This window comes from Anabrus simplex, chromosome 1 (genome assembly GCF_040414725.1).
Source record: "Anabrus simplex isolate iqAnaSimp1 chromosome 1, ASM4041472v1, whole genome shotgun sequence".
NCBI classification, from domain to species: domain Eukaryota; kingdom Metazoa; phylum Arthropoda; class Insecta; order Orthoptera; family Tettigoniidae; genus Anabrus; species Anabrus simplex.
This window is the reverse complement of record NC_090265.1, coordinates 1,745,461,891-1,745,485,792: the sequence shown is the minus strand read 5'-3', so window position 1 is coordinate 1,745,485,792 and position 23,902 is coordinate 1,745,461,891. Positions and strand designations below refer to the sequence as shown.

Below are 23,902 nucleotides of genomic sequence, written 5' to 3'. Positions count from 1 at the left end.
AAGCTGGGCAGAGTTCGCGAAGCTGGTAGGTAAAAAAATGTAAACTCGTGTCTTCATCCTGAGGGGGTGCAGCTCTTTTTAGGCACACCCCCAATGGAGGTGAGCTGCATGTATCATTTCAATCACAATTTCTGGCAGTGCCTGGAATTGAACCCGGGCCCCAGGGTAGCAGCCAAAAGTGCTAAAGTAACTATGATCGGTGGAAAACGGTAAATAAAAATGTAAACAGACTCTAGGATGGGTTTGAAGCAATTGTTAAGGAATGTGAAAACAGATTTGTACCTTTAAAGGTGGTAAGAAATGGTAAAGATCCACTTTATTATAATAGAGAAATAAAGAGACTAAGAAGGAGGTGCAGATTGGAAAGAAATAGAGTTAGTAATGGCTATGGAAGTAAGGAGAAATTGAGGAACTTACTAGGAAATTGAATCTAGCAAAGAAGGCAGGTAAGGATAACATGATGGCAAGCATAATTGGGCGGTCATACAAATTTTAGTGATAAATGGAAGGGTATGTATAGGTATTTTAAGGCAGAAACAGGTTCCAAGAAGGACATTCCAGGAATAATTAATGAACAAGGGGAGTGTGTATGTGAGGATCTTCAAAAGGCAGAAGTATTCAGTCAGCAGTATGTAAAGATTGTTGGTTACAAGGATAATGTCGAGATAGAGGAAGATACTAAGGCCAAAGAAGTAATAAAATTTACATATGATAACAATGACATTTACAATAAGATACAAAAGTTGAAAACTAGAAAAGCGGCTGGAATTGATCAGATTTCTGGGGATATACTAAAGACAATGGGTTGGAATGTAGTACCATATCTGAAGTACTTATTTGATTATTGTTTGGTCGAAGGAGCTATACCAGATGAATGGAGAGTTGCTATAGTAGCCCCTGTGTATAAAGGAAAGGGTGATAGACATAAAGCAAAAAATTACAGGCCAGTAAGTTTGACATGCATTGTATGTAAGCTTTGGGAAGGCATTCTTTCTGATTATATTAGACATGTTTGTGAAATTAATAACTGGTTCGATAGAAGGCAATTCGGTTTTAGGAAAGGTTATTCCACTGAAGCTCAACTTGTAGGATTCCAGCAAGATATAGCAGATATCTTGGATTCTGGAGGTCAAATGGACTGTATCGCGATTGACCTGTCTAAAGCATTTGATAGGGTGGATCATGGGAGACTACTGACAAAAATGAGTGCAATTGGACTAGACAAAAGAGTGACTGAATGGGTTGCTATATTTCTAGAAAATAGATCTCAGAGAGTTAGAGTAGGTGAAGCTTTGTCTGACCCTGTAATAATTAAGAGGGGAATTCCTCAAGGCAGTATTATCGGACCTTTATGTTTTCTTATATATATAAATGATATGAGTAAAGGAGTGGAATCGGAGGTAAGGCTTTTTGCGGATGATGTTATTCTCTATAGAGTGATAAATAAGTTACAAGATTGTGAGCAACTGCAACGTGACCTCGAAAATGTTGTGAGATGGACAGCAGGCAATGGTATGTTGATAAACGGGGCTAAAAGTCAGGTTGTGAGTTTCACAAATAGGAAAAGTCCTCTCAGTTTTAATTACTGAGTTGATGGGGTGATAGTTCCTTTTGGGGATCATTGTATCTAGGTGTTAATATAAGGAAAGATCTTCACTGGGGTAATCACATAAATGGGATTGTAAATAAAGGGTACCGATCTCTACACATGGTTATGAGGGTGTTAGGGGTTGTAGTAAGGATGTAAAGGAGAGTGCATATAAGTCTCTGGTAAGACCCCACCTAGAGTATGGTTCCAGTGTATGGGACCCTCACCAGGATTACCTGATTCAAGAACTGGAAAAAATCCAAAGAAAAGCAGCTCGATTTGTTCTGGGTGATTTCCGACAAAACAGTAACGTTACAAAAATGTTGCAATGTTTGGGTTGGGAAGAATTGAGAGAAAGAAGAAGAGCTGCTCGACTAAGTGGTATGTTCCGAGCTGTCAGCGGAGAGATGGCGTGGAATGACATTAGTAGACGAATAGGTTTGAATGGCGTTTATAAAAGTAGGAAAGATCACGATATGAAGATAAAGTTGGTATTCAAGAGGACAAACTGGGGCAAATATTCATTTATAGGAAGGGGAGTTAGGGATTGGAATAACTTACCAAGGGAGATGTTCAATAAATTTCCAATTTCTTTGAAATCATTTCGGAAAAGGCTAGGAAAGCAACAGATAGGGAATCTGCCACCTGGGCGACTGCCCTAAATGCAGATCAGTATTGATTGATTCACTTATCCAACAACGGAATTGTAATTTAAAGTAAGTCCCAAATTCATCAATTTTAGTTTTTCTATATAATTTCTTGTCTTGTGTGACTCTCTTATTGAGCATTTTTCATACGAGTCCTACATCCATGATTACAGCCTTATGGTCACCTATTCCTTCAATTACCTCAGTTTTATCAACAATTTCCCATGGTTTAACCAAGAACACATCTAGCAAGTTATTGAGACGAGTCAGTTCTTGTACTACTTGTGTAAATCCTTCCTCCCAAATTAACTTATTTGCCAGTTTCTGTTCATGGGCTTTACTTGCAGCTCCATTCTATTCAATTTCAGGCAAGTTTAGATCTCCCCCAATTATTACCATATCATTATTACCGTATTGTTTTTATGAGTATAATCTATTAATTTCTCAAATATTTCCATGTCTCTTTCCTCTCTTCCAGGCCTATATGTTCCTATAATTCCCACCTCCTTCATATTATCACAAACTAATTTTATCCCTAATATTTCATCCCTTTCATCGGTAAACCATTCATGTGAACAGTAAGTTTCCTTCACCAGAATAAACAACCCCCCCCCTCCCATTTTATCTCCTCGGTCTCTACGATGGACTGTATGCCCTTCTGGAAATACTTCTCTATTACCACCCCTTCCACTCCTATCACCACATCAGTCTCATAAGATTCGATCAATGTACCGAATTTTAATTGTTTATTTATTACACCCTGACAGTTTACCAAGAGCATTCTCAGAACCCCTTCCTCCCTAAAACGTGGGATTGTAAATAAAGGGTACAGATCTCTGCACATGGTTATGAGGATATTAAGGGGTTGTAGTAAGGATGTAAAGGAGAGGGCATATAAGTCTCTGGTAAGACCCCAACTAGAGTATGGTTCCAGTGTATGGGACCCTCACCAGGATTACCTGATTCAAGAACTGGAAAAAATCCAATGAAATGCAGCACGATTTGTTCTGGGTGATTTCCGACTAAAGAGTAGCGTTACAAAAATGTTGCAAAGTTTGGGCTGGGAGAAAACGAGCTGCTCGACTAAGTGGTATGTTCCAAGCTGTCAGCGGAGAGATGGCGTGGAATGACATTAGTAGAAGAATAAGTTTGAGTGGTGTCTTTAAAAGTAGGAAAGATCACAATATGAAGATAAAGTTGGAATTCAAGAGGACAAATTGGGGCAAATATTCATTTACCGGGCGAGTTGGCCGTGCGCGTAGAGGCGCGCGGCTGTGAGCTTGCATCCGGGAGATAATAGGTTCGAATCCCACTATCGGCAGCCCTGAAAATGGTTTTCCGTGGTTTCCCATTTTCACACCAGGCAAATGCTGGGGCTGTACCTTAATTAAGGCCACGGCCGCTTCCTTCCAACTCCTAGGCCTTTCCTATCCCATCGTCGCCATAAGACCTATCTGTGTCGGCGCGACGTAAAGCCCCTAGCAAAAAAAAAAAAATATTCATTTATGGGAAGGGGAGTTAGGGATTGGAATAACTCACCAAGGGAGATGTTCAATAAATTTCCAATTTCTTTGAAATCATTTTAAAAAAAGGTTAGGAAAACAACAGATAGGGAATCTGCCACCTGGGCGACTGCCCTAAATGCAGATCAGTATTGATTGATTGATTGATTGATTGATTGATTCATTGATTCATTGATTGATTCATTGATTGATTGATTGATTGATTGATTCATTGATTGATTGATTGACTGATTGACTGAACCGTTACGCTATGGAGGCAAACCACTGGTAGGTGATGTTAGATGAAGTGCAGTCATGATAGCCTTGCATGGGGTAAGATTTCTTTGTGATGCTACTGGTGAAATTTATGCTGGTTATACGTAGACAGTAGTTCCTACTGCAGTTGTGTTCCCAGTGTGGAAAGTCAGAATGGGATAGGGATTGCGGTAATCTACAGTGAGTGAGAAGATTTGGAGTTTTGGTGTGTGCCTGAATGTGACCGAGGAGCTTATTGGCAGTTGGAATTTTAAATAAATTCATTATGTATGTTCACTTTCATGCTACAGTAGCTTACATATTTAAATTCACTATAGTGTGTCTTGTGAGACGAGAGACCCTCTCCGCTCTTCTTTTCAAATGGTTTTCATGTGTCAGGGGAGGGGAAGAGGATAGAAGCCCATAGTTCCAAAATTTGGTAAATGTTAACATGAGTGGCCTGCATAGTGTTGTAAGAAGGGATTAGCAGGGCCCAGGACCGAAAGCAGGTGCAGCAGCCTTTAGCTGAAAAAGTGTCTTGAAAGTCATTCATCCTCAGCCTGCACCCCTCAACTGCCTCAAAGTTCATGCGGAAAGAGTCCCTCTACTCCCCAAACATACTATAGGTAGGAGTACTTTTTCCCTTGTCAAAGGGAAATGCCCTAACTAACCTAACTCCATGGTACTACAGCCCTGAAGAGCCTCGGCTTACCAAGCGACCGCTGCTCAGCTCGAAGGCCTGCAGATTACGAGGTGTCGTGTCGTCAGCATGCCAAATCCTCTCGGTCATTATTCTGGGTTATCTAGACCGGGGCCACTATCTCACCTTCAGATAGCTCCTGAATTCTAATCACGTAGGCTGAGCGGAATGCGAACCAGCCCTCACATCCAGGTTAAAATTCCTGACCTGGCCGGGAATCGAATCCGAGGCCTCCGGGTAAGAGGCAGGCACTCTACCCCTACACTAGGCGGCGGCAAGGGAAATGTCCCCAGCTCAAAATGTATTTATCTTGGAGGAAAACAATTTTTACGTTAGGCCAGTCTTTGAATTTACTTTTTGAGTAATAATAATAAAACCTAAATTAGACTAGTGGTACTCAAAATCAGTGTTATATGGTAATTACCTGTATGGCTTTTACATATACAGGGTGTATCATAATTTTTGTTTGTTAGGTCATCTGCCTGGAGGCTGGTTGGATCCTCAAAGAGCACCACCAAAGGCTGTGCAGTTATAGGGAAACTGCAAAAACCAATGGCGGAGCCCAAATGAGGCATACTTGGCAAGATGAGGAGTGATGTAGTTTGCCATTGCTTTCCTCACTGGACCAGAATGTGCCACTGCAGCACGACTGATCCTATGAGCAACACGTTTCATAACACAGACAGTAGTTGTGCTCCACCACCTACACCCCAGCAGCTTCCATATTATCACAACCATGGATAAGACTGGGACTTCCGTGGAAGCTACACTTTGCTCTGGCCTGTGCCAAGAAATGGATACAAAAATACTGCTGCCATCAAGAAATGGCAACGGATGGGTATCATAAATAATAGCGCAAATCGAAACAGCTGTAAGTACACAATACTAGAAGCAAAAAAGTAAACATGGGTCTGCAAACTAGCCGTTTGCGAGATAATTTAGAATTTGTGGTTACCAACCACCACTGACTTCATTATGTGTAAACGTCATCCTAGTTAGGACACGGTACCAATACAGCATTAAGAAATGTTATTAGATACTTCATTTGGAGTGCAGTTCTTTTTAATGAACAAGAAAACAGTCTTCCTTTAACTACGAGTAAGTACACTGTATGGTCATTGTAACATGTAACTGTAACATACGAAGGCCGATCAAATATAAATGGGATTTTTGTTCCTGAACATCAACAGTTGGTAGGACTGTCTCCGCACTTCTGCTATGCTTAGGCGGGACCATTAGGAGCGGGGAGAGCATGCTGTTAGATAATTCCCGCCGTTTCATCAGTAATGCTCACGATGTCGGAGCAACAGGTGGATCCTTCCACTGCGCAACGCATAGTTATAAAATTTATTGCTCATGAAGGAGTTACAGATGCGGAAATTTGCCAGAGATTGACTGCACAGTTGGGTGATCAAACATTATCAAGAACGCGTCTGTTTGCCTGGCATGAAAAGTTGAAAGAAGGACGAGAATGTGTGGAAAATCAGCAACATGTTCGCCGTCCTCGGATCAGCATTACAGACGAAAGCATTTGTGCGGTTAAAGACATTATTGACGACGATCAGCGGGCGAGAGTATCAGAAATTGCAGAACAAGTCGGAATTAGTTATGGGAGCTGTCAAGCAATCATCACAAACGACCTACAGCTCCGTAAAGTGTTCCAGATGAGTTCCTCGCATTTGGACCAAAATTCTGAAGTTGAGACTTTTGGAGGTCTTTCGGAGGCTTACAGCAAGGTTTGCAGAAGAAGGTGATGCGATGTCCATTTGTTCGGACCGGTTAAAGAAGCTCTAAGAGGGCAACGATTTGAAGATGACGAGAGAGCACACCTGGCTGGGGACACGACCCTGTTCTTTATACGATCAGGGCATCAAAAAGCTGCCCATATGCTGGGACAAAGGCAGTGGCGGCTGGTAACCACAAATTCTAAATTATCTCACAAACAGCTTGTTTGCGGTTCCCTGTTTCCTGTGACATTTTTGCTTCTAGTATCGTGTGCTTACAGCTGTTTCAATTTGTGCTATTAATTATGATGCACCCTGTATATATGTTGAGTCCTTAGCCCAGAGGCTGGTGGGATACTCAACAGATCCACCATCAGCTGTCATAAGCAGCCTAGGTGTCACTGAAGAGTCATTGTAAGGAAATGGGGGTGTGAATCAGTTTGCCATTGTTTTCCTCAGCAAATCAGATAGTGTTATTGTCAGTCTGTCAAGCCCACTGTAATGAACATATCAGGTAACCCTATGAGTGACGTTCACATCGTTCATAATAGCGACTCGCTACATAAGGAATGACATTACTAGCATTGCTCATACTAGTGATGGGCAGTCTGAGACTAGGTCTCGAGATTTCTCGGGATTTCTCGAGACTAGCGCAGGCACAATTTCTCGCGAGAAATTTCGAGAGATCTCGAGAGGGTTGTCCCCGCATTGTGCGGCGAGCAGCGTGTCGTTAGGCCTACAGGTGTCGGAGTTGAACGTTGTTTGTGCTGAGTATGCGAATAGCCAACCACGGGCCTTCTCCATTTCGTAAATACGTATTAACAAGCGACTAAGGCGTTCATTTCTACCGAGGTCTATTTTAACGCAGTATAACATAATTATAAAGGATACGCATTCTGGCGTTGTATGCACTGATAGGTACACAAATGAGTGGTTTACGTACAGAACCTGATGGCTGCTGTAGGTACACGTACCTGGATACTAGAGGCGTGCAGTATTCGAACTCGAAAGGAGACAAGATGCACCTTGCTGCATATGCAACCACCATTACGCACGAGTGTAATCTGAAATGCTTGAGTATGCTCCAATTCTTTCGACAGGTTGGTGAACATCGTTATCGGACCCCACATTCAATATCATATGACCACTGCTTGTGTTTACCAATATTTTGGTGACAAAAGAAATAATTCCTTACAATGTTATATAGTATTCCAGTCATAATTAGGTATTACGGTCCAGTTGTACACGACAACTTGAAGCCTATGTCCGAAACGCAACGTAAGTCGTGGATGTCGGTTATTTTGAAGAGATGTCACATAACACAGCCCGCTGTGTTGTTTGTTCAAAAGAAGTAAAATACGTCGGCAGAAATACTTCCATGATGATCCGGCACTTAGAAACACATACTAGCGCTGAAAATGAATCGTCACAAAACACCTCATGGGCCGGTCTGCATCACAAGAAGCTACCCAGTCGACGACAACAACTGCGATGTATCTTGGTAGGTGTACATCCTTTATACAGTTATTAACCAATTACACGGGTTATTCAGCTAAGAAGTCCACCTGAAATCGGTCGTGAACAGTTTAAGATACTGACATTCTCTTTTCACTTTCGTTAATGGTATTAAGGAGCTCATAGTTAAACATGCAGTGCTTTCCTAGGCTTTTGACAAAATGTATTGGCACACACGTTTCCATATGCAAACTGGTGATATACTATCAAGCTTACGCTCGTAGTTACAGGGACGTCATAAAGCTTGCAGCATAGGAGAATCGGTCTCGAGAACGATGCCCATCACCCCCTCTCGAAATAATTGGAACATACTTAGGCATTTTAGATTACACGTTCCACTCATGTGTAATGGTGGTTGCGTATGTAGCAAAGCACATCTTTCCTCGTCTCCAGTTCGAATAATGCATGCCTCTAGTATCCAAGTAGCTGTACATCGTATCTCCAGTTATTCACAAATTATACAGGGTTATTCAGCTAAGGTGTCCACTTCAAATAAGTTGTGAAAAATTTAAGATACTGACATTCAATTTTCACTTTCGTTAATGGTATCAAGGGGCTCACAGTTCAAAACGCAGTACTCTCACAGGCTTTTAGTAAAATTTATCAACCCACACATTTCCATATGAGAACTGCTGATGATATACTATCAAGCGTACACTCGTAGTTACTGCGACGATGCACAGCTCGCAATACAGGAGAATCGATCTCGAGATTCTCGCGAGAGTCTCGAGATCTGTGACTTCAGTCTCGACAGTCTCGAGCGAGAGCATTGCCCATCACTAGCTCATACCACAGGTACTTCTATATTGCCAAGACCAAGGATGAGACTGAGACAGGTCAATGAAAGTTACAGATTTGTTCTACCTCAGGGATTTCCAAATGACGTCATGGGGCCGCATGAAGCCTGTGAGGCCACATTTTGCGGCCTTCAAAAGCTTTTTGAAAAATATATTTAAAGAAATATGAAGCAAATGAACAAAAAAAGCCACTGCGCATTCAAAATATTATTAATTTTCATACCAATTACAGACCTAAGTGAGAAATGAAAATCCACAGCCTGTTTCCAGTCATTCGACCGGGTCAGGAGTGGAATACAGTGACTCTTTATGTACAGTGTGGCCTAGTCCAGTCCAGTCGCCATGTTTAGCCAAGTACTCAATCAGCTGATAGATGAAGGAGAGTTATATTATTATTGTTTCAAAAAGAATAGACTAGTTCATTGATTTAAGATGTTATTTATTGCTTATACTGTGTGTATATGGCCCTATCAGTATTTGTTATTGTTACCGTTTTTTGGTGGATCGCAGAAAGAGGTGAAAGAAGGTGCGGGTGTTGAATGGGTCTAACTGCAATATCAGAATTTTGAATTAAAACTGTAAATAAAGGTTATATTGCTCGCAAAAAAAAATTAACTAATTTTCACTAGATTAAATAACAATGAAATCTCAGGTACAAAATAGCAATCTTGAAACAAGACTAGGGAAATCCAAGATTAGTGAATTTTACAGATTCTGGGCTTGAAGCCCCTAGTTTACAAATTTACAATTTCAAAGTGGTATAATTTAGACAAGGGTAGAAATCCCCAAATTCAAGAGAACTTTGCTCCAACAAATTTACAGCCTTCCAGAGGCACTCCTCGATATTACAGTAAACTTAGAAAAGAGCTTACAGGCTCTCCAACATTCATCCAATTTTAACCGCCAGCTTAAGGCAACATTACAATACCTTACACACTCTGGCCTCTCTAGGCCCAATTTACAATTTAAATTAATTTTACAGGGGTATTTATTACCCAGCCTACTGGGCCTTCTTGGAAAAAGAACAGGTTAGATTACTGGCCCAAACACAAAATGAATGGAGGCGTACACTTGCACTCCTAGATAATGAAGACGGGGCTCTTGGCCCAGAGATACAGGGGCTAGTCCCAAGCTACTGAGGTGGCACGAGTAAAGGTTAATTTAATGCATTACGGAAAGGAAGAAAAACAGTTACAAAGTAATAATCACCTCAAACCAAGTTGAAGGGGAACTCGAGAGGGTAAAACACAACAGTTACATAGTTAGAAATTCGGACCTTCTCTTCGTGTAAGTCGGTGGAGGTGGCTACAGGGAGATAAAACTGATGGCCATTACCTGAGCTGATGAACTGCTTGGTGAAGAATGTGGCGTAATGGGTCAGTATGAGGGCCGCTGAACGCTTGAGGCAAGCAAATATTGTTTCACTGGTGGAAACTTGTTAAACCACTGAAAGGCATATGCCCGACACCACAATACACTGTGACCACACCAAGAGAAATTAGTATATCTGGCTTAGCTTTATCCAATCGCCAGAGGCAGCGGAAGCTTAGCGGGCTAACCGAGAGGGCTGTCCGTGGTAGGTACCGAGTTAAAAAAAAAAAGAATAAGCAAGGAGTGAGAGGACAGAGGATACATACATCAAACCAATACAAGAGTGAAGAATCGATTTAAAACGAGTTATATTTTAAGCATAAATGACTAGAACAGGTAATATAAAAATCAGTTGAAGGATAGGAAATACAAACATATGATAAGGGCTCAGCCCACTTGACGACCAGAATACAATCGAGACAAATAATGATAAAGAATTCTTGGGGATACCAGTTATAATATTCAGCTAAAGCTGAAGACCCGTATTCAAAAGAGAAAACACAATTAGTACCTAATAGATGACACGACTTCCAATAAAAAGGGGGGGATTAGTACGCTTCACCATACCAATTAAAGGCCACTCTTACAATCTTTATTTGAAACCTCAAAGAGGGAAAGAGAGCTAAAACACATCGGGAGGAAAGAGAATTACATTACTCAATATTGGAATAAAGGAAAGAAAAAGGGGACAGAGTGAGTACGAAAAGAAAGAAAGAAAGAAAGAAAGAAAGAGATGGGGGGGGGGGGGAATCCTTCCAGACTGCTTAAACACTACTACTTCGGTGATGTAAGCGACCACTCGGGTCTGTAGAAAATGTCCAAAAGGTGGCAACACTTCTATCATTCGTCCATGCACAATTAGTCTTTGAAAGTTATGAAATTGATTAAGATTTTCGGTCAGAAGGACTCTTTTACAATGAAGACTGAGAAGCCACAAAATGATCAATCATTCAAAGTTCAATTCTTGATTAAAAGAACGAAGCACCACAATAACTTATAAAAACTTTGCTCATCCAGTCTGTTGGAGCACGATGCAGCTATTCACAAATTAAAAGGAAATAAAACATCGCTACGGGCCAGCCGCCAGCGAACAGTTCGCTCTCTCCACTTGAGTTAATGTGCACTAAATGTCTGACCGTCGAAACGAAGGAATGGCTTGCTTATATACGAAGTGAAGAGATTCGAGAAGTTACTCGATGAAGATCACGTAGGTGTGACGTCACAGCCAGGCAGCAAGAGCAGTGGCGGAGAACAAGCCAGTCAGTAAACAGCTGGGCGAGCGAGCAGTAGAATGCAACAGATGGCAGAAGGTAAGATGTCGTAGAACGGTCGTAACAAGAATGAGGCGCCCCGCCTCCAGTCTTAACACGCACTCTTAGAAATTCGGAAATCAAATGACAAGGTAGCCAGAGCAACCGCAGTTTATATACACGAAGGGAAGGTTCGAGAGGATTCTGTACCAATTCGGACACACCCTCTCAATTTTATTGGTTAATTCAAAAGTTACACCCAAAAAAGCAAGAAGAAGCCTGTGATAGGGTGAAAATTAAGCACAGAAAATTAGTGATTGGTCACATTAAGAAACTGGCGGAAAGAAAGGGAAGTGATGCCAACCCGAAAGTAAATGAACACTGATTCAGTTATGAAAACCTAGAAACGCCAAACTTCTTTAAATTATAAGTTCTTCCACCTTGCACCAGAGTGCATGACCAGATTTTTTGAAATGACATCTATGGAGGAAAGTTTAAACTTCTTGAAGTAAACAAACACCAAGCAAATAAATCCAGTCAGTTTAGGTAACTTCACAATAACACAATTACTTAATACTTCAGTAGTGACATCTTCTGATTAAAGTTCCAACTTCATGTAGTAGTAGTTTCACGTTTGGTTAGATAGAGTTCTTTAAGGCGCATATTTTGGATGTGCGGAGTTGAGGTGTACCTCCCGGTACAGTTATATTCAGAGTCTGACTACCTGACGTAAGACTTCAAAATTTAATTTATACGTGGTATACAAGTCACAATTATTTAAGAGGTTAGTAATTCTGTGTTGGTAGCTAGGCCTATAGTAACGTTTGTATTATATTACATGTGGCGTAAAATAGTATAGTCATTGTGTTGAATAATGTACGTGATGACTGTAAAGGTAACTTACAATGATTTTTAAAAAAATTAATATTACCATATTCCAGGTTACTGGTTTTACATATCAGCATATACAACGCAGTATCATCAAACTATACATAGAAATGTACTTTTTAATGTATGATTTATCGGTATGGATATAATCTTAACACACACAGAAGATAGAAAATAATATGAATAGTTAATCGATCTTCTTCTTCTTGAGGCGCCTTCTCCTAGCGGAGTATAGCGGTCCACATAGCCAGTTCCGAACGTGATGTTGCAGCATGGAAAGCATCTTCTGAAGTGCAGTTGTGTCATCTTCGGATGTCCTTCGATTCGAAATTTGTTGTCGTACACTTTGATCTTTCGAAAACTGCCGGGCTTTCTAGTCATAGCAGCGTTTAAAGTATCCCCCCCCCCCACCGGTGATCTGAATGGGGAATAAAAACTCCGGATAATATTTTTACGTTAAACAGAGCCATGCTATATAAACTTAAAGGGATATCCTTCAGGATCTTTAATGCAGTGGTTTCCCGTTGCCTTCCGCATCCTAATGCCGTTGACCAGTTGTAGGTTCAGTTAACCGATGGGTAGACAAAATTGTAATACCTGGCTCCATATTACGTTAAAATAATATCTGTTAACATAATATACTGTACCATTCTACTCGTCGTACTAACATAAGTAATAACAGAAACCTGCTACTCTTTAGCGGTGAAAACAAGCAAATGCCATGGTCCCTGGGTAGTTCTGTATAGTGCTCTGTTAATGACGGCTACGGTTTGATCCCCGCAATGAGCAATTAAATCACTATACTGTATGGTTTTAGAAAATACTAGTTGCTGCTCGTTGAAAACAAGCAGTTATCCTGGTCCCGAAGTACTTGTATTCAGGACTCCGTTACCGACCTCCTGCGGTTCGATCCCCCTGATGTGTGACTAATTCTCTGCCCCGGTTCGGTTAGTACTGGTAGATATCCGCTGTATTTTAAACATTCTATTTGCTGCTATCGGTTTTCCTAATACCGTACATTGTTATTAGGCCTACTGTTATCATTACCTTCTTTTTCTACCGCTCTTCCCACAACTGTAGGGTTGTGGGAGCAAACTGAGTTACACATGGGAATTTGGCCCTGTTTAGCGGCCGGATACCCTTCCAGACGACAATCCTATTTGGAGGGATGTAATCACTACTGCGTGTTTCTTTTGTGGTTTGTAGTGTGGTGTGTTGTCTGAATATGAAGAGGAGAGTGTTGGAACAAACACAAGCACCCAGTCCCGAAGCCCGAGCTAATAAAATACCCCACTCGGCCGGGAATCAAACCCGGGACACTCTGAACCGAAGGGCAGTACGCTGACCGTTCAGCCACGGGAGTTGGACTATTATTGTTATCATTATAATGGTGGGAAAACACAACTTGTTGTTAAGGAGCACTTATAACCACGTCCCTTAAGAGATGAATAGCCATAAAATCTTGAATTGGAGAATAATATCAATCCTGATATCTCATAGGATGAAAATGAAAGAGACATAAATGATCGGGAGTGACCTTTCCTGTAACTTTTGTTATGTGCAGATTTTAGATAAAACAGATATTTTCGGGGATATTCGGAAATTTTTGAAAAATAATATAATCGTGAAAATGTTATTTTTCCTTACACGGTAAAATCGCACGAAACGTAAAAGATCGGAAATTATATTCTAAACAACTTTTGTTCTGTACAGGTTTTCGATACGGCGAATATTAACCGAGAAATCTGACATGTACTGCGTTGGCCTGCATAAAATCTCTAATCCATTTTATTAATACTGTTACCATTATAATCCATGAGACAACTCTACTCGTTGCTGGGAGCGTCTTATAATGTGCTACTTTCAGAGTTGAAAACAGCAATTGTGCAATTTCATTTTAAAACCCTTTCCGGATCTGTTTCTGCATCTATAAGCACAACAGCCTGGCGTAATTTTCTTCAAAACTCAGACCTCAGAAAATACGTAAATTCACACACAATTCGAAAGTAATAATACTAAGTAATCCCTGTGTTTAATAAAAACATATTTTCTGTAGTATCGAAGTTAAAACAGTTACCTGAACTTCGCTGAAATTGCATAAAGAGTGATCTTACCCTGTGTGTAACACATACGTTTAAATCAGGTGACGGGACATTTGGCTAAAACATGACGGAGCCAATCAGAAGGAAGCACTCGTTGGCCACACTGTACATATAGAGTCACTGCAGAATGGAATGAATGAAGCCCCATCTAGTGGCGAGGTTAGGAATTGTCCCGGCTGCCGAAGCCTGTTGCACTCCTCTGGGGCAATGATTAATGAATAAAAGATTAAATGAAATTATATTGGGAGAGTGTTGCTGGAATTAAATATGACAGGGGAAACTGGAGTACCTGGAGAAAAACCTGCCCCACCTCTGCTTTGTCCATTACAAATCTCACTTAGAGTGACCTGGATTTGAACCACGGAACCCAGCGTTGAGAGGCCGGCGCGCTGCCGCCTGAGCCACAGATTATTTCCTGTTTTTATGTATTTCCTTGATCTAATTAGAGTATATTTGGTTGATTTTTAAAATTTAAATCCGAGCTCACTAATATCAGTGTTAGGTCTTAACCATTATCAAAATGACTATGGGATCGATTCCAAATCTTGAACTCCAGCCATAGAATGTTCTTTTTGCAAACTTGCAGATTCCTCCTTACTCCTCCTTATGAGATTAGCAACAACAGAGCTGCAGGTGGACATTCGTTGATTGGTAGATTCAGCTGATCAACCATAGTACTACCACTAAATTCTCCATTTTTTTTTTTTTTTTGAAGTTTCGTTTTGACTGCGTTATTCATTTAGTTCTTTTTCTTGTCATTTGCCAAATATTAATTCAAATAAACTGACATTGTTGAGTGCTCTTCTTCAAAATTCAATTGTTCTGAGAATAACAGCTTTTGTTAATTTTCTTTCACTCCTTTATGCAATTGTAAAATAGTGTTTTAAGCAGTTAAAATGATTAAACCTTCGTTTCAATTGAACTACGGATATTATTTCACACTGGAATATGTGTTATATTTGCATAATGTTTTACAAAAATTGACCTATTATTCAAGTTGCAAGCAATCATCCACATTTTCTGTTTCTGTATCGATGTTATACACTGTTAAAAGAAGTAAAAAACTCTCAGTACAACACTAGGTAGAGAGCTAAGGCACGGAGGGAAACCGCTCTAGAAAATATATCAAATAGGTAAATCGGGGGGATCAGAAGAATTGGTTGCAAGCCACCATCTAATTTGCCGACAGTTAAATACATGGCAGTACAAGCTTCTCAAGACAATGGTTCTCTTTCCAACACAACAAGGATGGCGTGCTATAGAAGGACACATTCATTCCTGGTAAAACATAGTGTTCACGGTACACTATGTCTTCTGGTATGAACTAGAACAGGGGTTTCCAACTCGTATATTGTTTGGAACTGTGATTCTTCTCCCTTTTCTGTCTGTCTGTCTGTCTGTCTGTCTGTCTGACTGTCTGTCTGTCTGTCTGTCTGTCTGTCTGTCTTTTAGGTCATCAGCCCAAATGCTGGTTGGATCATGAAATAACACCACCAAACGTTATGCGGTTTTAAACCACAAAAACCTATGGCAGTTCCAAATGAGGCGTTTTAGGCAAGATGAGGAGTGATACAATTGATAAAATACCCTACACTGTATACTGACCTCCTTTCAAATACTTTTCAGGATCGTCACAGTCAGAAAAGTAAGGTGAGTAGCCTTGTCGAGGTGGTTGGAGTGCTGGCTCAGTGACAGGCATATCTCGAGTGACAGCGACTTGCTCAGGTCGCACATCTAGCAGTGGCAGCCGGAACTGACTCTTGATCAGCTGTAATGTAACAGTAAGGGCGTTGTCATTTCTGGAGTAGTGTGTTCTAGAGAGCTGAGAGCAGAATTTACTCTTTAAAACTATTGTTTGTCTTAATATTCCCTGAGATATCAAAACCTACAGTATTAAAGATTTGATGAAAGACATAGGGTGTATCAAAATTCAATACTCAAAGATTTTCTGTCAATATTTGGGCCAACATTGTTGCTGACTGTTTGTTAGAACCTCATGTTCTTCCACCCAGCCTCAACGGACTAGCTTACCATGCTTTCTTAGAGAGTACTCAACTTGTTCTGCAAGAAGATGAGCCTTTAAATGCGCTACAAAACATGTTCTTCATACATGCTGGGCCCCACTGTCGGCAGCCCTGAAGATGGTTTTCCGTGGTTTCCCATTTTCACACCAGGCAAATGCCGGGGCTGTACCTTACTTAAGGCCACGGCCGCTTCCTTCCAATTCCTAGGCCTTTCCTATCCCATCGTCGCCGTAAGACATATGTGTGTCGGTGCGACGTAAAGCAAATAGCATACATGCTGGAGTTCCTCGTCATACTTAATAAAAGTATGGTCAAATGTTCCACGTTTACAATACTAAATTCTTTTCATTTATTTAAATATTTTAAAATAACGGAGCATGTTTCATCTATCCTGCAAACATCATCAGCCGAAACGTTTTATGATTAATAACAAAGGACAAGGACAAAAACACATTAAAATAATTCGGAATACCGAATGTGTCAGTTAAAATGTTGAAAAATCATGTTGAGATATTCTGAGCACAATATTTGATACTGTTAAAAAAAGATATTGTACACGTGAGATAGTTCAGTAAAATTGGAAATAGAGTTTTCCTTGACGTGATGATGTGTTGAAATACAGTTTGCCGAATGCATCGATTGAAACTTGGTGATATAGAGCACCATGTTTAGTTCTAGTAGAACCGGGCGAGTTGGCCGTGCGCGTAGAGGCGCGCGGCTGTGAAGCTTGCATCCGGGAGATAGTAGGTTCGAATCCCACTATCGGCAGCCCTGAAAATGGTTTTCCGTGGTTTCCCATTTTCACACCAGGCAAATGCTGGGGCTGTACCTTAATTAAGGCCACGGCCGCATCCTTCCAATTCCTAGGCCTTTCCTACCCCATCGTCGCCATAAGACCTATCTGTGTCGGTGCGACGTAAAGCCCATAGCAAAAAAAAAAAAAAAAAAAAAAAAAAAAAAAAAAAAAGTTCTAGTAGAATGAAGATAAAAGTATTAAACGTATGTTAAGCATAAGTGATGGTTGCAGTAAAATAAAATTGAGTTCATCTTGTTGGCGTGATGATGTTAACAATTCTTGATAATAAGGTAGGCGGATTATCTGATTTCATAGGTAGAAAGATGTGCAGTAGAATGCCCTAGAACGAGAATGAAGGCTATTATTAACGTTGAAAGTAGTCAAGTTTTGAAGCATCTTATAATACAAAAGAATGGAATAGATATGCGGCACATTTTTTAACAGTACCGTATCAAATATTGTGCTCAGAACATTCCAACATAGTTTTTCAACATTTTAACTGACGCATTCGGTATTCCAAATTATATTAATGTGTTTTTGTCTTTGTCCTTTGTACTTAATCTTAAAACTTTTCAGCTGACGATGTCTACAAGTAGATGAAACATATTCCGTTAGTTTTAAATGTTATTTAAATAAATTTAAAAAATGTTAGTGTTGTAAAGGTGGAACATTTGACCATACCTTTTTGATTAAGTATACGTACTAACCCATGACCTTGGTTCCCCAAGAATTTTAAGTATTAAAATGGTTACAGGGGGCCCCTATCAATTGTAATAAGAAGCTCGAATTTTTATATATCTCAGAGGCGACAGGTGGCAAGGGGTTGGCTACCTTCGCTATGATACGTGACGTCATCCGCACGTATCGAAAGTGGATGGATACAGAAGAAAGTTTATATTGAATAAATATATTTAAATAAAAGAATTAGTAGTGAACGCAGTATAATGAGGGTTCTGTATTTATATATAAGACAATTGGTCTTTAGCAAGACGGATTTGAGACTGCTAAGCCATTTCAGTGGATTATTTCAGAAGAGACGCGCGTGTTTATTTTACCCACGTTAAGTCGACAGAAAATAGTGCCTATCAAATGAGGTCATTTAACCAGTTAATTCGGTAAGAATAAATTTTAAATGTTCATGAACACTGCCGCTAGCAAGGTAGCAAGTGCGTGGTTACAGCAAAATCTCTTTTAAATACAGTTCCATTAAGTCGGAAAAAGTATGCAAATTTCTTGGCGGCAAGGGAGAAATCTCTGGAGAGAGGGGATAGCTCCTATAAAATAAGAAGGGACGCCATATTGAAATCCCTGCATTTGTATCATTGAAGCGCGAGAGAGAGGGTTGAACTAATCAGTAAATCGTTCGGCAAAAAGTAGACTAAGTACTACAAACCTAGATTTTGCCGATGTGGCTGGGTCTTGACTCCATGTGGAGATAGTTGTTCATAGCAGAAGTAATTTGATAAAAGACGGTCAAGATACCGAAGTAGTTTTTGTAAAATTTGTAATATTGTGTGGTAAAGAGAAGTAATTCGTGTGCGGGCAACAAATACAATCAGTCGAGTTCGATCAACGAAACACCAAGTGAAGGGCATTTCTTTTTTATGCTTTATTTTTTTTAGAAAAAATGAATCAAACAAAATCCGAAACCAGAAGTGTAACAATGAATAAATAAATAAATATAGAAGGGTTTCTGGTGAGCCCAAAAATGGAAGCTGACGTAACATTAAGGTAGGTGAAAATGCCATCTTACCGCCTATTATATATTGTTTTATGATGTAAAACTTATATGTATTTGTAATGGGTATTTATGACGCAGTTGGTCACCCATATGTTTTGTGAATGTCAGAAATATGACGAAAGGTCATTTGTTTTATTTTCTGCTTGGATAAAGTTTTAAAGTATGGCGAGTGCCGTGTAACATGTTGTAAAAAGTTATTAGTGAGGGTTTCGAAGTGATATCACGTCCAAAGTAGATCGTCATTTCCGTGAATTTATTGCCTATATTTTGTGATGTCAAATTAAGATGTTTATTCGACGTAAAATTTTTCTGTTTGAATTGTGATGGAAGTGGGTGCAAGGGATCCGTGGTTACCCATTTTCAATCGGTGGAAGCGCGCTGTCGTGTTGAGTAATGTAGATCAGGGAATATCTGACACGAAGTGTAATACTATTCTATGTCCGTTTAAACGGTTTTTATGTGATAGTAAATAACAGTAAAGTTTGTCAGTCATTTTTGTGAAAATCCATTTTTAAAATACGAGGTCATTTTATGCGAAGTTGTTCATTATTAAAGTATTGGGCGTAATTATGCGTCGTGGATTCTAAGGATTTTTATTCCAGTTCTTTTGTAAGTGAGAGTCGTCGAGTTTGAGACAAGAAGTTAGATTTGTCATACGAATTGAGGGAGGATTTATGAATCACGTGGTTGGAAGCCTGTAGACCGATGCCGGGATTTTATGTGAGCCCGAGGAAGATTTTGTATAATGTTTGGGATGGAAGAGTTCGAGAGAATCCACGCAGGTATTAATTTGCGACGGGTACAATTATTGAAGGACATTTAAAAGTAAAATCTATGTGCATATCTGTTTGGTCAGGAATATCGTATTTTAATTCTATTTGCGGAGTCGAAGATTTCTTTCTTAGAGGCCAGTCCGGCTGTGAGCTTGCATCCGGGAGATAGTAGGTTCGAATCCCACTATCGGCATCCCTGAAGATGATTTTCCGTGGTTTCCCATTTTCACACCAGGAAAATGCTGGGGCTGTACCTTAATTAAGGCCACGGCCGCTTCCTTCCAACTCCTAGGCCTTTCCTATCCCATCTTCGCCATAAAACCTATCTGTGTCGGTGCGACGTAAAGCCCATACCAAAATAATAGAGGCCAGTCAAGCATGACCTGAACATGTGTTTCATATCAAAGCTGACAACAAGGAGGGCCGTGTGTTTTCAATGCTGCCAGCTGATCGAGAGGGGGCAGGCGAATAATGAGAGTTGTGTAGTGCGTTACGTGTTGAAAATGAGATTACAGTTCTTGGTAACGGAGATCATTAATTGCGTGAACTAGTTGAAATTTCCATCCGGGAGTAACATGTAGGTTATTAGATACTGTGAATTTGTTTAATTGAGATCGTAATGTATATTTGAAACCACAAACTTAGAGTATAATGAGCGAGGTTAGCCAATTTCAAGGTTGTCCAAAATATAGAGTGATGGTAGTGATGACTTACTTATTTTTGAGGGATGCACAAAGCTTTATGGAAATATTATGGTGAGATATGACATCGTAATCGGCTTACGTTGTACGGCGAGTTACTTATGCAGATTTTTGTTTTGTGCTTAATTATTAGGGTTATCCAAGTATTAATAATGGCTAGTATTAGATTGGATTTAAAGCGTGATGTCATGAAACAAGATATAATACTGGAAATAAGTGATGTAATTTTTTTTCAGCTGCACGATAACAACAGATGATAAACATCAAACGAATTAAAATTAATTACGTCAGCATTTGAGTAGGGACTTGTGAAAGAAACCATTCGTCCGCGGAGATAGAATTTGTTGTTTATTAAGATTTATTAAATCATGTCATTATTAAATTCAGCGGAAACCGTATTTGTGAAATAACTTTAAACCAAGTGAATAACTTGAAGATGCATTCTGGAAATCGTAGTTTATTTTTCTGGGAATATTCAAATGTTAACGTAACGATTAAGGGGACACATCCGAAGGTAATGGATTTTTACTGCCACAAAGTATTGTGAGCGTTGTTATTGTTGTTGTATTATTTGACTTTGATTGATTGATTGATTGATTGATTGAGTGAGCATTACATGTGCTGGGGTTAGTAAAGTGAAAACTTTGGTCATCAACCGATGTAACTTAATTGTGTTTAGCCTTCAGCTTAGAAACTTGGATGGTCATGGGGTCATCAATCTCAGTGACTTAGATTTGGGCCATATGCCACTGTAGCATCATTTTCCTTGCGGTCACCATCCACAATGACTAAAGTAACTTAGAAGTGTAGGTGTCGGTCCATGACATAGTCGCAGGTCACATCGATTCAATTAAGGGTCCATGCCGTACAACCACTGTGTGGCACACACCGATTGGACTGCCTTAATTATACCCAGAGTGCAGAGTTCGTGTTACGAGGGCTGGACAATAAAGAATCATTATGATGGTACATGCAGTCTCACATGGAATCCGAATTTAAGGATCGCCAGACTTTCTTTTCTTTATTAAATATGAGACAATGGTTTCTAGTAAGGATGCCCATCAGGCAGTTAAGTCAAAGGATCAACCAGTATTCCACTCCTTTGTGTTAAATTATTGGGGTGTCAAATGGACAAGATAGAATCCAAAACATTGATTTAATATTTCTTCCGTAATTTCCAAAATAAAATGCAAATATTTTGTGAATAGACCTTTCATTTGAGTAGATAGATTAGGATTACTGAACCCTGCCTTTTACCTCAGCAAGTGACGAAGAACCCGAAACGACCCAAGAGACAGATCTCATGAAAATTTGCTGATAGGTAAGGAAGGTAGGTATCCTTCATAGTGGTCCAAGGGTTCAGAACGACAATACGGGCATTATAATGAAATTAATTTTATGTTCCTCATCATTTCAGTGTTAATATCCATTGGTTTCAAAATAACAGACAGCTGGATAGGTCGAGGTGGACTAATATCCTGGCCTCCGCGTTCTCCAGACATAAACCCACTAGACTTTGAGGGGCCGTTTGAAACCTGTGTATCAAGCCCGAGTATAAGATGCAGAGAGTCTTCATGCCTGTATTATAAAAGGCTGCGAAGAGATACATCAGTGCATCTAGGATTCAATGCAATGGTGGTTGAAGCATGATTCAGTGCTAGTGGAGGGTATTTTAAACATTTAATGTAAGAAAGAGTTTCATGTGGTATGCTGGTAAGTTCTGTTTTTGCATATTTCCCATGATTAGTTTACTATGTAGAGTTGTAGAAAATATATTCTAACATAGAAATAAATCATTTCCGTACCCATGACTATATAACATATTTTCTTCTTCTACGTGTGAGGAATATGTCCTGAAAGTTTGGTTGTACGTTATTGTTACACCTTATACAGTAGATACAGTAGACATCAAGGAAATCGTCCGGCTGTGAAACTGGGCTTAATCCACACAAAGTACTGTTTGTCCAACCTTTGTCCAGTTTCTCTACGGGGTCGGGTATGAGGTGAGATGAATCTGTCGTGGCGGATTTTCATGACCGGATGCCCTTCCTGATGTCAACCTCATCAGAAATGAATGATGAAGTGGATGACGTGATATATGATAGTAATATGATAGCAGGGAGAGGGTCAAACCCAGTGGCAGCACGTAGCCTACTCCTGTCGAATAGCACCAAGGGGTCTGCTCAAGGCTTAACGTCCTCATCCGATGAACGAATCACCATCAACAGCGTCATGTGCCCTTACTCCATATGGGCACTGTGGAGAGGTGGTTAATGCAGGCTTTTGGCTCACAGTCTAGTGGTTAGAAATTGTGTACCACCACCTGCCCTAACCTGACGGCCAACATTCTGATTGTGAATTTTTTTTGACCAACGGGACTCGAACCGGCTAACCACGGTGTCAGACTGTATAGAATTCAGCGCCTTAACGATCACGGCCACCAGGCGGGCGTTATCCACACAAAGTACTGATCATAGTTAATAGGGGGGAAAGGGAATAAAGAAGAAGAACTGTTCAGGTATAGGCGTAGAAATAATTGTTTAGAGGTAACTGATTGTTCCGACCTCATACGGACAGGTCCCTGAGAACACGTGGTGCTAGGAACCACATGCTGGTTCATACACATAAAAAGATGAACTGTACTTAATTATACATATACTAGGTTTATTTACACTATATACACATCGTGATACATTTGTTTAACCTGTCGCTCACGCGATGGTTTAGATGTTTACAGAACTTGTCCGCGTAACACATTTTATCATAGTCCGGCAGCCATGCTGCTTTTGCGTCAACCCTCGCTCACACGATGGCACGCGAAGGTGCCCGAACACTTCCGAGATACAAAACAGCCGCTGGAAGAGGCGCAGCGCTAATGCAGTGGCGCTCTGGTCAATTACAAACATACCGCCACACCTAAATGTATCACATTTAACAATAACAAGAAATGTTGAATTTAAAATGAACACATAGTCATATTATGAAGTTCTTTCACCATCAATACATATACCGATATGAAACACGCACAACTTCAACCAAAGTAACTGAGCAAAAATGTACGCAGATGTTCAAATAATGAAACCTAAATGAACAAATTCAAGTCCTACAATAAAAGTACAGCACTTGACACAAACAATAAAGGACACTGATCATAATTAAAATCTTACAATACAAGAGCAAAGAATTTAACACCAACATGAAATGAAACACTGAATGTATTAGCAAGTATCAGTCTTGAGCTGGCAATGGACATAACTTATGTACAGAACGCCTCAAAATTCCATTGCTGGTGCGAATTGTAACCGTACGCACTCGTCCGTCCTTCCCAGGATGAGTTTCCTCGACCGTTGCAAGTCGCCAAGAGAGAGGAGGAATGTTGTCGTCCTTAACTAAGACGATAGTTCCAGGTTGAAGGTTAGGCTGACTCGTCAACCATTTCTGCCGCTGTTGTAAGCTATTAAGATAGTCATTAGACCACTGTTTCCAAAAGTTCTGCTGCAGCGCCTGAATGTAGCGCCGTCTGGAAGT

At 40.1% G+C, this 23,902-nt stretch overlaps 1 protein-coding gene across 1 annotated transcript in view; it reads right to left on the bottom strand.

Annotated features, from left to right (window-relative positions):
- The window catches only part of LOC136864331 (CIMIP2 protein CG18335), a 100,016-nt gene that overhangs the window by 7,420 nt on the left and 68,694 nt on the right, over positions 1–23,902 (bottom strand). The window contains exon 5 of the mRNA XM_067141174.2: positions 15,945–16,107. Coding sequence (XP_066997275.1) covers positions 15,945–16,107 — 163 coding nt within the window. The remainder of the gene's footprint in view (positions 1–15,944; positions 16,108–23,902) is intronic.